Source organism: Hylobates moloch, unplaced genomic scaffold, assembly GCF_009828535.3.
Source record: "Hylobates moloch isolate HMO894 unplaced genomic scaffold, HMol_V3 SCAFFOLD_17, whole genome shotgun sequence".
NCBI lineage: Eukaryota > Metazoa > Chordata > Mammalia > Primates > Hylobatidae > Hylobates > Hylobates moloch.
This window is the reverse complement of record NW_026652292.1, coordinates 70,710,524-70,727,099: the sequence shown is the minus strand read 5'-3', so window position 1 is coordinate 70,727,099 and position 16,576 is coordinate 70,710,524. Positions and strand designations below refer to the sequence as shown.

The 16,576-nt window shown below is 45.5% G+C and overlaps 1 protein-coding gene across 7 annotated transcripts in view; it reads left to right on the top strand.

Annotated features, from left to right (window-relative positions):
- The first annotated feature begins 13,881 nt into the window (after positions 1-13,881).
- The window catches only part of CPEB2 (cytoplasmic polyadenylation element binding protein 2), a 64,570-nt gene continuing 61,875 nt past the window's right edge, over positions 13,882-16,576 (top strand). For 6 of the 7 annotated variants that reach the window (XM_032135195.2, XM_032135193.2, XM_032135191.2 and 3 more), the window contains exon 1: positions 13,882-15,672. In XM_032135195.2, the coding sequence (XP_031991086.1) occupies positions 14,002-15,672 (1,671 nt within the window). In that variant the 5' untranslated portion in view covers positions 13,882-14,001. Of the gene's footprint in view, positions 15,673-15,746; positions 15,803-16,576 lie in introns of those variants that run through there. The other variant, XM_058430290.1, reaches the window with a different exon arrangement.

The window sequence follows — 16,576 nt, the reverse complement described above, 5'->3', positions numbered from 1 at the left end:
TTGTAAATTTGCCCTTTGTCAGAAGAGTAGATTGCAAAAATTTTCTCCCATGCTGTAGGTTGCCTGTTCACTCTGATGGTAGTTTCTTTTGCTGTGCAGAAGCTCTTTAGTTTAATTAGATCCCATTTGTCAATTTTGGCTTTTGTTGCCATTGCTTTTGGTGTTTTAGACATGAAGTCCTTGCCCATGCCTATGTCCTGAATGGTACTGCCTAGGTTTTCTTCTAGGGTTTGTATGGTTTTAGGTCTAACATTTAATTCTTTAATCCATCTTGAATTAATTTTTGTATAAGGTGTAAGGAAGGGATCCAGTTTCAGCTTTCTACATATGTCTAGCCAGTTTTCCCAGCACCATTTATTAAATAGGGAATCCTTTCCCCATTTCTTGTTTTTGTCAAGTTTGTCAAAGATCAGATGGCTGTAGATATGCAGCATTATTTCTGAGGGCTCTATTCTGTTCCATTGGTCTATATCTCTGTTTTGGTACCAGTACCATGCTGTTTTGGTTACTGTAGCCTTCTAGTATAGTTTGAAGTCAGGTAGCATGATGCTTCCAGCTTTGTTCTTTTGGTTTAGGATTGACTTGGCAATGCAGGCTCTTTTTTGGTTCCATATGAACTTTAAAGTAGTTTTTTCCAATTCTGTGAAGAAAGTCATTGGTAGCTTGATGGGAATGGCATTGAATCTATAAATTACCTTGGGCAGTATGGCCATTTTCATGATATGATTCTTCCTACCCATGAGCATGGAATGTTCTTCCATTTGTTTGTATCCTCATTTATTTCATTGAGCAGTGGTTTGTAGTTCTCCTTGAAGAGGTCCTTCACATCCCTTGTAAGTTGGATTCCTAAGTATTTTATTCTCTTTGAAGCAACTGTGAATGGGAGTTCACTCACGATTTGGCTCTCTGTTTGTCTGCTATTGGTGTATAAGAATGCTTGTGATTTTTGCACATTGATTTTGTATCCTGAGACTTTGCTGAAGTTGCCTATCAGCTTAAGGAGATTTTGGGCTGAGACGATGGGGTTTTCTAGATATACAATCATGTCATCTGCAAACGGGGACAATTTGACTTCTCTTTTCCTAATTGAATACCCCCCTGGCCAGGGCAATCAGGCAGGAGAAGGAATTAACAATTTTTAAACTTTCCACAAGGAAAGTCTAGGCCCAAATGGCTTTACTCGCCAATTCTACCACAAATTTAAAGAAGAATTAATATCAATACTTCACATACTATTAACAAAAAAATTATAAGAAGTAATACTTCCCAACTCATTCTATGAGACCAGTATTAGTTACTCTCATACCAAAAACTGATGAAAACATCACAAGAAAAAAACACCACAAGCTGATAACCCCCATAAACATACACGCCAATATTCTCAACAAATTGCTTGCAATCCAAATCCAATAACATATAAAAAGGATTATACACCATAACCAAATGAAATGTATCCCAAGAATACAAGGTTGGCTTAAAATACGAAAATCAACCAATTTAATATACTATATGAATACAATAAACCATAAAACTACAATCATCTTAATAGATGGAGAAAAAGCAATAAAGTGGTGATAACTTGTATATCAATTGCATGGTGAAATAATAATTTGCATATATTGATTTAAATAAAATACATTACTCAAGTTAATTTCACTTGTACCTTTTTAATTTTTAAAATGTGGCTAGTGCACACCTGCAATTCCAGCAGTTTGGGAGGCCAAAGCAGGAAGCTAGCTTGAGTACAGGAGTTGGAGACCAGCCTGGGCAACATAGCGAGACCTCATCTCTACAAAAACTTTAAAAAAAAATTAGCTAGGCATTGCAGTGTACGTCTGTAGTCCTAGCTACTTGGGAAGCTGAGGTGGGAGGCTGCAATGAGCTATGATCACACCACTGCACTCTAGCCTGGGCAACTGAGCCACAACCTGTCTCTAAAAAATAAAATGTGGCTACTAGAAAAGTTCACATTACATATATAGCTCACATTTAGGGCTTGTGTTGTATTTCTATTGGACCACAATGATCTAGACATATCCTAGTTTGAAGATCAGTGCTCTAACAGCATTTGGTGTTTTCATACATATTTCTCTATTATTTATCAGAGGAGAAAACAGAGAATGAGGATAGTTAACATGCCCAGGTAAACATAACCCATCCCACAGGTGTCAGAACTGGTAGTGGGATTCAGTAATATCCTTAAAGTCAGAGTTTGCCCTAATTGCATAACTGGTCTCTGGTCTTTCTTAGAGGGATAAAACAGTCATTGAATATGTTTAACATTTAACTTTCAGAAATTTTTTATGTTTTCCAGATCCAAGAGGAATTTAGCTTTTTTTTTTTTTTTCTCATTTTTTATTTGGATATCTCATTCCACTGCTAGCAATCAAGGATTTCACTGCCATTACCAGCCTCCATGTTGTCTGGTAACTGTTTTGCTTTGTTTTTGCTTTGGTTATCCATTCTCCAGGACTACCACTGTGTTCAAGCTGGCTTTCTCATCTACTCTTTACCTTGAACTGCATAGCAGATGACAGCTAAGGTGTTTTTTCTGTTTGTTTAAACATCTGTTTTCTGTCAAACAGTGTAGAAGACTCGCTACTTAAAATATCACTAATTATCATCACCATAGCCCCTGCTTCACAGGTAATGTTTGTCTTTACCTTCACAGATGAGAATACTGAGGTTCCCAAAGTTTAACTGCCAAAGTTACATAGTAACAGAGGAAGTTGGACTAAAAGCCACGTCTCTGACTCCGTAGACCTGGTGTGTCCATCATATCACTCCTCCCTATCTCTTAATATGGGATGAATATGCATCAACTGTGGGCCTACAAACAACAGTATTTTCATATATACGATTCATGTCCTTATGAAAATCTTAGAGTTTCTTATTCTCCGTACCAGTTTGTCTATCTTTTTTCTATTGAAAATTGAGGTCTATGTTTTTTCTTATTGTTACGAATTGCATACTCCAATGTTAGTACAATGGCTTACACTATAAATGAATTTTGGATGTGAGGTGACATGAAGTCCTACAGTCCTTTCTCAAGTTCCATGAAAAAAAGGAGACAGCAAAAGTGAATTGCTAGCACTTACAATGAAGCACTAACTAACACTAAAATCAAATATCCCTTTTCCCTCCGAATGTTTTTCCCCTGTCTTTACATTTAATCAATCCTTGTACAAAGGCTGGTGATAACACCTGCTACCATATAAGCTTCATGATATTTCTTTTTAACTGAACATTTACAGCTTCGAAAACAAACATTTAAATATATCTGACAATGCCTGGAATTATTTTTGGCTTGTTTAAGATTCTAAACATATTAAGGTCAAATTTGATAGATGCAATGCTCTTCATCTACTTCAAGTCTACATATTTAATATTTAGTCAAGATGCATCACTTTTCTCTGCCTAGAATACTTTATCAATTGAAGCAGTTAGCTTTCCACAATGTGGAAAAATACAATATATCCAATATATACTGCCAGACCCCATTCTTACTATAGGAGAAAAATGAGTAAGCATATGTGAGGAATATCTCTGATTTTCTGTGGGATATGTTATTTTGAAAATAAGATGCTTTTCTCTGAGGTCTCTACTACCAATTTTCATTCATGTAGCTAGGTGTCACTGTGAAGGCTTGAAGGATTATCCCTTCCACTCCTTAACTTTTAGTAGAAGCAGGCACTGTTGCTTAAAAAAAAAAAAGTTTTATTTTTTGAATATAATTGTATATTATTATTGGATACACAGTGATGTTATATGTATACAGAGTTGAATGACTGAATCAAGCTAGTTAACATAACCATCAGCTTAAATACTTATCATTTTAAATCTAACTACAACTTTCTACCCTTTGACTAACATTCCCTGTTCTCCCAGCCCCTGGCCTCGATAGCCACCATTCTATTCCCAGCTTCCATGAATTTGATTGTGTTAGATTCCACATATAAGTGAGAACATTTAGTTTTAACCTTTCTGTACCTGGCTTATTTCACTTATATAATATCCTCCAAGTTCATCCATGTTGTTGCAGATAGCCAGATTTCCTTCTTTTTTAAGGCTGAATAGTATTCCACTGTGTATATATGCCACATTTGCTTTATCCATTCATCTATTGGTGAACACTTTTAGGTTGTTTCCATGTCTTCACTACTGCGACTAATGCTACAGTGAACACAGGAGTGCAGACATCGCTTCGACATACTGGTTTCAAGTCCTCAGGATATATATATATATACCCAAGCACCGTTTTTAAGCGTGTGTCCCTGTGACTCTGTTTTGCTCAGGTACTTGCTGAGCAGTGGCCCACTCTTTGTCTTTGCTTCTAGCACTAACCCGAGGGCCAACTAATGAAGCAAGAGACTGAGAAATGAGGAGATGGGGGCATTAATCTCAGTCTATGCAAACCATCTCAAACAAATGACTTTACCTCTGGGCTTTGGTTTTCCAACAATAAAACAAAAATATTATTTGCTTTATCTACTCACAAAGTATATTGTGATAAGAAAAAGAAATAATAGAAATCCCATTTCAAGCCAGGATTGAGATGAGCTTCGGTGTGTAATTTTTTCTGCCTTCTTGCTAGATTTGCCTTACCTCAATATTCTGTATAGATCACAAGGCTCCACCAATGACCAGCCTGGCAAGGTCATATTGCAGCAAGTAGGATTCCAATTTAGTAGGTCAGTTTCAGCCTACAGTCTCACTGTTTATGACTCTGCCCAGACAATTAGGGTTGGCAATTATCATAACTGATGTCAACAGTATTTATTTACAGCCTCTGTGAGGATGTACAGAATAATGGATATGTTTTCTGTTCTTTTCACAGTTATACCTATAGTGCCTTGCACAGTGTCTGGTACAGAGCAGGCACTCAACAAAGAGTTTCTGAATACATAAATCAATCAATAAGAACTAGGAAAATTAAAGAACATATAAGGCATAGCAACTGCCTACAAAGACTTGTAATTCAATCGCGTTCACATGGCCTTAAAGATACAAGATAAGTAGCAATAGAGAAGCAAGTCAGTCTACGTAAGGGCCCAGTGAGCATCGTGGCAGAAATTACTTGAGAGACTGACAGGTTCTCTCCTAGGTGGGGGTATTGGAGTGGGATGAAAAATCCCCCAGGGTGCCACAAAGGGTAACAAAGACCTTCTATTAAGTTTTGGGGCTATACTTTGTCATCAGGGGAAGATTCTTGGTATTTTTCTTTGTCAATGAGTTCATCTTTGTATGGCATAATAACCAGAATGGAGATCGTAATAACCAGAATGAAACTTTCAGTTTGGTATTGTCACGGAAAAAATACTGGGAAGGAAAATAACTTTTTTGTCATTGTTATTATGGTTATTCATTTTATTTTTTTCTCCAGTAAACATAGGGCAACAATGCTACAGTTATCCACAAAATGGCTCATGTCTTTGTAAAGCATGCTTTGCAAACATCTGCCTCTTTCCTTCCTTCCATCTCCCTTCTTCCTTTCCCTACCTTGTTTTCTCCTTTTCTTCATCTTTTCTTCTTACAGCATTCATTGGGCAATTACTAGTCAACAAATACTTATTGGGCACTTGTGTTCCAGGTACGTGAAAGGCAAGGGGAATGCGGAGATACATGAAGGAATTACATTTGAGCAACATTTCTGCAGTATAATTGACAGAGGTTGACAACTGTCTTGGGAGGGTGAGAGAGATGAAGGAAGAGGATGACTCATGTTTCAGCTTGAGAAACTGGTTGTGTGATGATGACGTCAGCCAAGACAAGACGCAAAATAGGAGAAGCAGATTTTAGGGAAGATGTTGAATGCGGGTATAGACACGTTGAATTCATGTGGCTGAAGGACACCCAGGTCAAACTGTTAAACAGGCCGCTGGAAATATGATTTTGACCATGAGGCTAAAGAGATAGATTTGGAAGACATTAGCATTTAGATGATGTTTGAAAACATGATAAAAATTCATCCAGAAAAAGTAGGTAGAAATATAGAAAAGGACCAGAAACATAAGCCTAAGGAACTCTCACACGTAAAGAATATGTAAGGAGAAAGTGACGGAGGAAATTATGAAGGAAAGTTTAGAAAAGTAGGAGAACTAGAAGTAATTGAGGATGGTACTACTCTTGAGTGCCACATCAATAAAGCACCTTGAAGTTGGACAAGGTCAGAATGAATCTTAATTTCTACTTTCTCCTTTTCCAACTCCAAACCAGAACTAATTAGCTCCCATCTAAAGACTCAAAGCTTTCCCATTCTGTTGGGCTAATTAGATTTATGGGCATGGGCTCTGCCACAGAAAGAAACCAGCAGCATGGAGATAAGGCATCCAGTTGACCTTAACCGCAGTGCCTCCTGAACTGGTTCCGTTTCTATGAGCTGGGGTCTTGACTCCTTTCTTTGTTCAAGCTCCTGCAATGAACCCCTGTGTTCCTGGAGCCTGGAGTCCCAGTCCCAACTCTAGGCTCCTGAGACAGAAGTCTTGCCCATTGTACTCCAGGGTTATCTAATCCCCAGTGTTACAGTCCTGGGATGACTTACCTGTCTTCATGCACTTATCCTATATCTGACAATGCCTGGAATTATTTTTGGCTTGTTTAAGAATCCTAGGAGCATCTGCATGGTGTTTGGATAGCTCCTGAAAACAAATTAACAATTTATAAACAGACCCTTGTATTACTATTGTATTCCTTTAGCTATCATTTCCTAAAATTGCTATTTATTAATTCAACAATCCCTTTATTCAGTGCATGCATTTCCCAACTCTTGAAAGCCTACTATGTGCAAGGCATTGTTGTAAGTGCTGAGGATACAACAGTGAACAAAACAGGCACGGACTTTTCCTCATGGGCTTGTGATCTCAGAGAGAGGACAGATAAATAGTTCAAGTACATAGTGGGTCAGATGGAAAAACAAACACCTTATGAGGAATAAGAAGGCTGGAAAAGAGTCGGGGGGGGGTTGTTATTTTACAATGGTGGTCAGGAAAGACATCACTGAAAAATGACTTTTAGCAGAGACCTAAGTGAGAGAGACATGAAAAAAAATGATAAAAACATGATTACGTGAGCCCTGTTGCTACTTAGGAGACAAGTATTCCAGGTGTAGGAATCGCGAGGGTAAAGACCCTAGGCTGAATTGGCCTAGGCTGTTAGAGAAATAAGCATTCCACTGTAGGGAAGCTTTCAGAGGGGTTAGTGGTGGCAGGAGCGATTCTGAAGAAACTTGGTTATTAAAATGTTTTGACTTCTATTCTGAGAAAATGTAAGTATTTAGTCAGAGGAGTTGACATGACCTGTCTTCCATTTCAAAAGTATCATCCCGACTGCTATGTTGGGAATAGACTGGAGAGGGGCAAGATGAGAAGCTGGCATACAAGTTAGTAGGTGAGAGCAACGATGTAGCCTGGCACAGGCTGCTTGTGGTGAGAATGGGGTGAAGTGCTTGGATTCTGGATATACAGGCACTCCTTGCTTTATTGTGCTCTGCTACACTGTGCTTCTCAGATAATGTATTTTTTACAAATTGAAGGTTTGTGGCAACCCTGCATCAAGCAAGTCTATCAGCACAGTTTTCCCAACAGCATGGCTCAATTTGTATCTCTGTGTTACATTTTGGTAATTCTTGCGTTATTTAAAGCTTTGTCATTATTATTATATCTATTTTGGGGATCTGTGATCATAATATTAATGTTACTAGTGTAATTGTTTTGGGACACCATAAACCACAACCATATAAGACAATAATTTAATCAATAAAGGCTTTGGGCCTCCCTATTCCCTGAGACACAACAATATTGAAATTAGGCCAATTAATAACACTCTAATGACCTCTAAGTATTCAAGTGAAAGGAAGAGGCACGTGTCTCTCACTTTAAATGAAAAGCTAGAAATAATTAGGCTTAGTGAGGAAGGTATGTGGAAAGCTGAAATAGGTTGAAAGCTGGGCCTCTTGCACCAAGTAGTCAGCAAGTTCTGAATGCAAAGGGAAAGTTCTTGAAAGAGATGAAAAGTGCTAATTCCAGTGAGCACATGAGTGACGAGAAAGTGAAACAACTTTATTGCTGATATAGAAAAAGTGTGAATGGTCTGGATAGAGAAAATTAAACCAGCCACAACATTCCCTTAAGCTGAAGCCTATTCCAGAGCAAGGCCCTAACTCTCTTCAATTCTATGAAGGCTGTGAGAGGTGAGGAAGCTGCAGAAGAAAAAAGTTTGAAGCTAGCAGAGGTGGGTTCGTGTTTAAGGAAAGAAGCCATCTTCGTAACATAAAAGTGCAAGGTAAAGCAGAAAGTGCTTATGGAGAAGCTGCAGCAAGTTATCTAGAAATCTGGCTAAGATAATTGACGAAGGTGGCTACACTAAATAATAAGTTTTCACTGTAGAAAAAACAGCCTTCTATTGGAAGAAGATATCATCTAGGACTTACATAGCTGGAGAAGTCAATGCCTAGCTTCAAGCTTCAAAAGACAGACTCTTTTCTTAAGGGCTAATGTAGCTGGTGACCTTAACTTGAAGCCAATGCTCATTAATCATTCTGAAAATCCTAGGGCCCTTAAGAATTCTGCTAAGTCTACTCTGCCTGTGCTCGGTAAATGGAACCACAAAACTTGGAAAGAGCATAGTTTACTGAACATTTTAAGTCTACTGTTGAGATCTACTGCTTAGAAAAGAAGATTCCTTTCAAAATATTACTGCTCATTGACTATGTACCTGGTCACCCAAGAGCTCTGATGGAGATGTACAAGATAATTGTTGTTCTCATGCCTGCTAACCCAACATCCATTCTGCAGCCTATGGATTCAGGAGTAATTATGAGTTTCAAGTATTATTATTATTATTTTTGAGACAAAGTCTGGCTCTGGCTGTAAGACTGGAGTGCAGTGGCACTATCTTGGCTCCCGGCAACCTCCGCCTCCCAGGTTCAAGCGATTCTCCTGCCTCAGCCTCCCGATTAGCTGAGATTACAGGCATGCACCACCACGCCCAGCTAAGTTTTGTATTTTTAGAAATGAATGGTTTTCACCATGTTGGCAAGGCTGGTCTCGAACTCCTGACCTCTAGTGACCTGCCCGCCTTGGCCTCCCAAAGTGCTGGGATTGTTTTGAAATAAAGCTGCTATTAAGCAATTCTTTTAATAATGCAACAAATTCCTCTTTATAATTCTATTTTCATTTTAATATTTAAATCACTAAGTTGTCACCAGGACGGCCTCAAGTATTATTTTAGAAATAAATTTCATAAGGCTATAGCTGCCATAGTGATTTCTCTGATGGATAAGGGCAAAGTAAATTGAAAACCTTCTGGAAGCGATTCACCCTTCTAGCTGCCATTCAGAATATCTGTGACTCATGGGAGGTCAAAATATCAACATTAACTGGAGTTTGGAAGAAGCTGATTCCAACCCTCTTGGATGACTTCGAGGGGTTCAAGACTTCAGTGAAGGAAGTTACTGCAGATGTGGTAAAAATAGCAAGAGAACTAGAATTAAAAGTGGAGCCTGAGGATGTGACTGAATTGCTGCAATATTACAATAAAACTTGAAAAGAGAAGGAGTTGCTGCTCATGAATAAGCAAAGAAAGTGGTTTCTTGAGATGGAATCCACTCCTGGTGAAGATGCTATGAACACTGTTGAAATGACAAGAAAAGATTTAGAATATTACATAAATTTAGATGATAAAGCATTAGCAGGTTTTGAGAGGACTGACTAATTTTGAAAGAAGTTCTATGGACAAAATGCTATCAAGCAGCATTGCATGCTACAGAGAAATCTTTCATGAAAGGGAGATTCAATCTATGTGACAAACTCTATTTTTGTCTTAAGAAATTGCCACAACCACCTCTGCCTTCAGCCACCACCATGTTGATCAGTCAGCAGCCATGAATGTCAAGACAAGACCCTCCACTGACAAAAAGATTATAACTTGCTGAAGGCTCAGATGATCATTAGCACTTTTTAGCAGTATTTTTAAATTAACGTGTGTATATTTTTCAGAATAATGCTACTGTGCACTTCTTTAAACATAATTACAAGTTATGTTTAGACTATAATTGAGAAGTTATGTTTAGACTATAATATACTGTAAACATAACTTTTACATGCACTGGGAAACCAAAAAATTGGTGTGACTTGCTTTATTGGGATATTTGCTTTATTGTGGTAATCTGGAACCAAACCCACGATATCTCTAGGTTATGCCAATAATTTAAAGGTAGGACAAGCAACATGTTCTGATGGTTTGGATATGATGCAAGAAGGATAGAAGTGAAGAATGACTATAGGGTTTTTGGCCTGAGCAACTAGAACAATGGAGTGCCAAATGGGAACTAGAACAATGGAGCGCCACAGGGATTGGGACCAGTGAGGCAGGGAGTTTAATTTTTGACATGTTTAATTTGAGGTATCTATGAGACACTCAGTCAAATGGGCAAGTTGTTCAGGCAATGTAAAAGCAGAAAAAGAAGGCAGTAGCTAAAGGAGGGAGAATATAAGGTCAAAAGGTTTTGGCTTTATTTTTCAAAGGTGAGACCTAGTAAAGCAAGTTTTTGTGCACATGGAAGTGTTTCCTGGAGAGGAAAGAGGTCATGATGAAGGGGAGAGAGAAAACTGTTGGAGCCCATGTCTTGAGTAGGTTAGAGGTAGTTGCTCCACCAGTGGAGAGGCTGGCCTTAGACAGGAGTGTGGGCAGATGGGCCATCCATTGTATCGAGAGGGAAGGCAAGGTGTGCAGGGAGAGATGCAGGGAAACTGTGGAAATTCTCCTGTGGTTGCTTCTCTTTTCTCCGTGAAATAAGCATGTAGCTCAGCAGCTGAGAGTGCTATATGCTAGCAGATGCATGTAGGAGAGATGTGACAAGAGGTTTTCAGATTCAGCAGAATGTTTGAAATGGTCTCCTAGGACAGTGGTTTTTCAGCTCACAATCTGATAGAGGGTGTTAAAACCAACTTTGTAATTTGAGATCAAAAGTGATTTTAAAATGAAAATAGAATTATAAAAAGGAGTTTGTTGCATTATTAAAAGAATTGCTTCATAGCAGGTGTATTTCAGTTGCATGAGTGTGTACTTGCACATATATTGGGTTGTAGCAAAAATATTTTTAAAAACACTTGCCCAGGACAGTGGGAGTAAATGAATAAGGGACTGTCAAATACAAAGTCAAGGTCCTAGTTAATGATCATGAGTCAAAATATTTTCACGTAAAAAAACAAACAAACAAAAATCATTAAAGGGACTCATAAGATCTTGGCATACAAAGTGCTAGAGGACCATAGTCCCTCCTCACCACTTGCGGCTCCTTCTCCCTACCCCACTCCACTCTCCACTCTAGGAAATCTTTTCATTTGAATATTTTCAATAAGGGCAAGATCACCAGCTTACAAGATGTCACAAAGTAACTTTCTGCTCTAAAAAAATGGGGCCCTCACAAAAGCAGTGTGTAGAGGCCCTGGCAGGATTTGGAATTTGGTGTACTTAATATGAAGTTTGACATTATTATGTAATAACAAACTTGATGGCTTTTCCCCATTTCAGAGAGCTCTAAATCCTCTAAGACAAAACTAGTACCAGAGCACTAAGAAATCTTGTTTTTGTTCAAAACTCTAGCCCAGAAAGGAACCAGTTAGCTTTTAAAACTATGTGCTCTCTCCTCTTTACTAACTGCGATGTTAATGGATAATTGAGCTAAGGTTTATACCTGTATTTTCCTCCTATTTCAAGATTTGTTGTTGGATCTGCAAATGATTCCAATCAAATACAACTGTACTTGGAAAAAAATTCATCCGTTGTTAAGACTTTACATTCCTTAGTTGCAGAAGTAGTTTTTTTTCCTGCACAATACCTTTTAAAAAATGAATATTTAAGATATCAGTATGTACTGTGAAAATAACCATTTCTATTTTAAATTCTGAGCTCAGGTTATTTTCTAGACATTGTAATTTAGAATAAAAATACTTCTCCAGTTCTACATTTTGCCTGATTGTTAAAAATGATTTTGAAATTAATTAAGTTGAACCAATTTTCTATTCTATTCAACTGACCAAATTCTGAACCATTTGAGTTTTTTTAAAAGTACTTTTTCCTTATTGTAAAGGCAACATAAAACTTGGCTCATTGGACAGGATAGCAGAGATAAACATTATACATGAAATATAGTTCCCTGGGGGCAATGTTGCTCTCTTTCTACCGTGTTTATTTCGATTTATATAAATGAGACACTGAACAGAAGTAGAATTCAAATAGAGAATGAGGACTTATAAAAATGTACACTCTGCCTACATCAGTAAGAGTATGCTAATTTATAAAATTAAATATTTAATCTTAGTTCACTTGTAAACCAAAATCAAGTAAAGTCTGAATCCACCTTCTATTGCTTTGGGGGTTTGAGTCTATATTCTAGGATTCATTTAATAGTTTCATTTTTCTAAGCATCAAGCAAAACAGTTAAAATTACAAAACAGGAACATGAAGTTCATCTCATCATGTAGTATGGATCACTGTTATTCTTTATCTAGACCTTCAAATACTTTATGTAAAAGGTTTCCATTCCAAAGGAAACACACAGGATTAGTTCCTCCTCTAATGCTTCTAAAGAGCTCTACCATGGAAAGCTCTCTCCCTTCCATTTTGCAAGTCTCAACAAGTCTGCTGCTGAGTCAGAACCTCCTTTTTTCCCTGATGTAAGAACTATTTCTCCCTTGAAAATTCATAAAGCTTAGGAATAAATTAGAGTCTCCCTGGGGGGAAGGGGCGGGGACGCCGGAATGAACGTGGTGGGGAGGAGTCCCACGCTGCAGCCCTGATGATGGCACACGAAACGCTTTTATTAAGCGGAGCTGGCCCGGGGTTACCATGGGAGCTCGCCGTGGAACCCGGTCCACGCATCCGAGTGTGTAAATAACCACGCGGAGCGTGTTTGTTCCAGGGACTTTGTTCCTTCTTACCCAAGTGAAAATGCCTGGAATATAGCCGAGGCTCCGAGGCTTCATGTTTACCCTACAGAAACACCCTCGGCGGCTATAGGATGTCGGTGACAGCACCCCTACCAACGCCTAAAAACAGAAACAAGCTTAGAGGGCGCTTTCTAGGGCGACAAGGAGGCCCTAGATCGGGGACTTGGGGTCTAGAGTTGCGGGTCGAGGCGCTCAGCGGACTTCAAGCCTGCAGAGCCCAGATGCCAGTTCACCACAGGACCCCCGGGGCTGGGCCGGGCTCCAGCGTTGCGCTGGGGGCCCCTCGGGCGCCTATTTCTACGCGGGCTCGCACAGTGCAGGCGCCGGTCGGGGTCCCGGGCCTCAGTTTCCCCCGCGGGCGAGCCCCGCTCTGGGAAGCCCGAGTGGTGCAGCAGGGCTTCTCCCCACCCAGGGCGGAACCGAGGTGACAGGAAGGAGGAGGCACCGCGAGGGGCGGAGACGCGTGCGACCCGGGCAGACTCTGCGCGGATCCCGCGCCAGGGAGGGGCCGTTGCCCAGGAACCGTCCCTCCCTCCCGCGCGTGCTTGCCCTCGTGCGCGCGCCCGCCCAGTGCTCCCGACCACTGTTTGCTAGCCGACCCCCACCCCAACCGGCCTGTCCATTTACCCGGGAGCGGAGAGACCCAAAGAGACACGCCGCTCGCTCCCGCCCTCCCGGGAGCGCGAGCGCGCCCTCGGCTGCGTCTGCATATTAATGAGGGGCGGGGAGGGGCGACCGGGGGCGCGGTGGCCTCGCGCCCGCGCGTGCCGGGACGCACCGCGGGGGGCGGCGCGATTGTGAGGTGGCGCTGACGCACGTTCCGGGGTTCTTAAGCGGCCAGGGCGGCTACGGCGACTGCGACGGCGGCGGCTGCGGCGCCCGAGCCGGTCTCGGGAGGCGGCGGCGGCGGCGATCGCCGCGAGGGGTGGTGGGGCCGAAGTCGGTGCCCCCTGGCTCAGTCACGGTGTCTCTCTCTCTCTCACTGACTCCCCCTCCTTCCACCACGGCCGCGCAACCCCAGCGTCTCCTCCCGCTGCCGCCGGCCTGATAAATGAGGGATTTCGGGTTTGGGGTGCTGCAGACCGCCCCGCTCCGAAGTAGCAGTCCCGGGCCCCTGTTCAGCGGCGAGGCGTACGATCCTTACGCCGTGGGGTCCGCCAACCCGCTGCCCTCCGCCACGCCCTTCGGCCCGCTGTCGCCACCACCGTTGCCTGTCACCGGCTTCTTAGAGGCCGCCTCCCCCTTCTCCATCCCCCTTGGCGGCGGCGCGGGCAGCCTGGCCGCCGCCGCTTCCTCTTCCTCCCCGTTCCTGGCGCATCAGCAGACCATGCAGGATGAGCTGCTGCTGGGGCTGACACAGCAGCCGGCGCGGCCGCTTTCGGGGGCGGCGGCCACGGAGAAACTCCCCAACCACCACCCCGGCGGCGGCACGATCGCGGGTGTGACCCACCTCCTCCCCTCCCAGGACTTCAAACCGAGTCTGCACCACCCCTCCTCCTCCTCCGCCTCCTCCTGCTGCTGCTGCCGCACCTCCTCCCCGCAGGACTTCAGTAAGCGGCAGCAGCAGCAGCTGAGCAGCCAGAAGACGAAAGAGTTCAGCCCTCCCCACCTTCCCCACCCTCCGGACTTGAAGCCGCCGCCGCCTCTGCCGCTCCACAGCTCTGGTCGGTTCAGCTCGCCGCCGCCGCCGCCAGCCGGCCCGCTCCTCCAGCCGGCGCAGCTCGCTCAGCGCCAGCAGCAACAGCCGCCGCAGCAGTTCAGCCTCCCGCATCCGCAGCACCTCTCGCCCCAGGACTTCGCCCCGCGGCAGCGTCCGGCCGACCTGCCCCCGCTCCCGCAGCTCCCTCCCTCGCCGCCCGCAGCCCCGCGGCGCCGCCACGGAGGCGCGGGCAGCCCTCGCAAAACCCCAGCCGCGGGCGAAGGCAGCGCCGCCGAGTCCCCCAATGCGGGCTTGGCCTCCTCGACGCCGCCGGTGAACCCCGCGCCGGGCTCCATGGAGTCCCCCAACCACCCTCTGCTCAACAGTCCCAGTAACCTCCTGCCCGGAGGTGCGCTTGGCGCGGGCGCCTTCAGCAGCCTGCAGAGCCCGGACCTTCCACACCCGGGCAGCGGCGGCGGCGGCGGCAGCGGCGGGGGCGGGGGGCCCCCAGGAGGCGGAGGGGGAGGCGGCTCCGCGTCGCCGCCGCCGCTGCCCGGCTTCGGCACCCCCTGGTCGGTGCAGACCGCGTCGCCGCCACCCCAGCCCCAGCAGCCGCCGCCGACCCAGCCGCAGCAGCAGCCACCGCCACCCCAGCAGCCGCCCCAGCCGCAGCCGCCCGGCTCGTCTGCCACCACCCCGGGCGGCGGCAGCGGCGGCTCGCTCAGCGCCATGCCGCCGCCCAGCCCCGACTCAGAGAACGGCTTCTACCCCGGGCTACCGTCGTCCATGAACCCGGCCTTCTTCCCGAGCTTCTCGCCCGTGTCGCCGCACGGCTGCACTGGGCTCAGCGTGCCGACGAGCGGCGGCGGCGGCGGCGGCGGCTTCGGCGGCCCCTTCTCGGCGACCGCTGTGCCCCCTCCGCCGCCGCCCGCCATGAATTTACCTCAACAACAGCCCCCGCCGCCCGCGGCGCCGCAGCAGCCGCAGAGCCGGAGGTCACCCGTCAGCCCGCAGCTCCAGCAGCAGCACCAGGCGGCGGCCGCCGCCTTCCTGCAGCAGAGGAACTCCTATAACCACCACCAGGTACGGCGGGCGGCGGCCTGGCCGCGCCACGGGACCGGGAGACCGCGGGCGGGGGACGGAGGCTGCGGCAGGGCGGCCGGGGACCCGACATTAGCCCGGAGAGAAACCGCGACGGGGGCCACTTGCCCAAGTGAGAGTGGGACTGAGAGGGCGGACAACCGTGACAGGACTCGGAACCCCAGCCCCCGGCGGGTTGGGAGGGCAGTGGCCACCGTGGGCTGCGGGGGCGTGGGAGACGAGTTCGCGCTGGGAGCCGCTGTTGGCCGGGCGCCCCCTCGAACGTCTCGGCGCAGCGGTGGGGACTGGGGCAGGGGCTGAATAGCGCCGGGGCCGCGGGCGGCCAGGCGCGGCGTCTCAACCCGGCCCTTCTAGCTGGCGCACCCCGGGATCCGCCCCGTGCCCTGGGCCTGGAGGGCCGCCGCCCCGGACCCCAGACTCGGGAAGGCGCGGCGAGGACCGGGGGCGGGCCGGGGGCCTCAGAAGAGCGGCCGTGGGAAATGAACTTGGGCAGGGGAAAAATGATTGCTGGAAAAGGTGCGTGTGGAGGAGCCCAAGACTCTGTCTCGCCGTCCAATGAGGGAAGGCGGAAAGGGTTTTTTTTCTTTGGAGTTTGTTTATTCTTAATTGGCCGGCGGGGATCTCGCCTAGAAGCCTCAGCCCCCCGGGCGGTCAATCGAGCTGCTCCCAAAGCTCCGCCCGATCAACCTGCCGGCAGCGCTGCACCCTGGGCCGCCGGCGAGTCGGGAGGGAGCGCCGACCGCCCTCCTCGCAGGACCTGGTTCCCGCGGGGCCACCTCCTCGGCTGTCACAGGACTGGGAAAGAGAAACTGTTAGTGACGGCTCGGGTTCAAACCGAGATATCCCACGATTGTCTTAGTTTCTGTGCTTTTCAATGTTGGGGTCA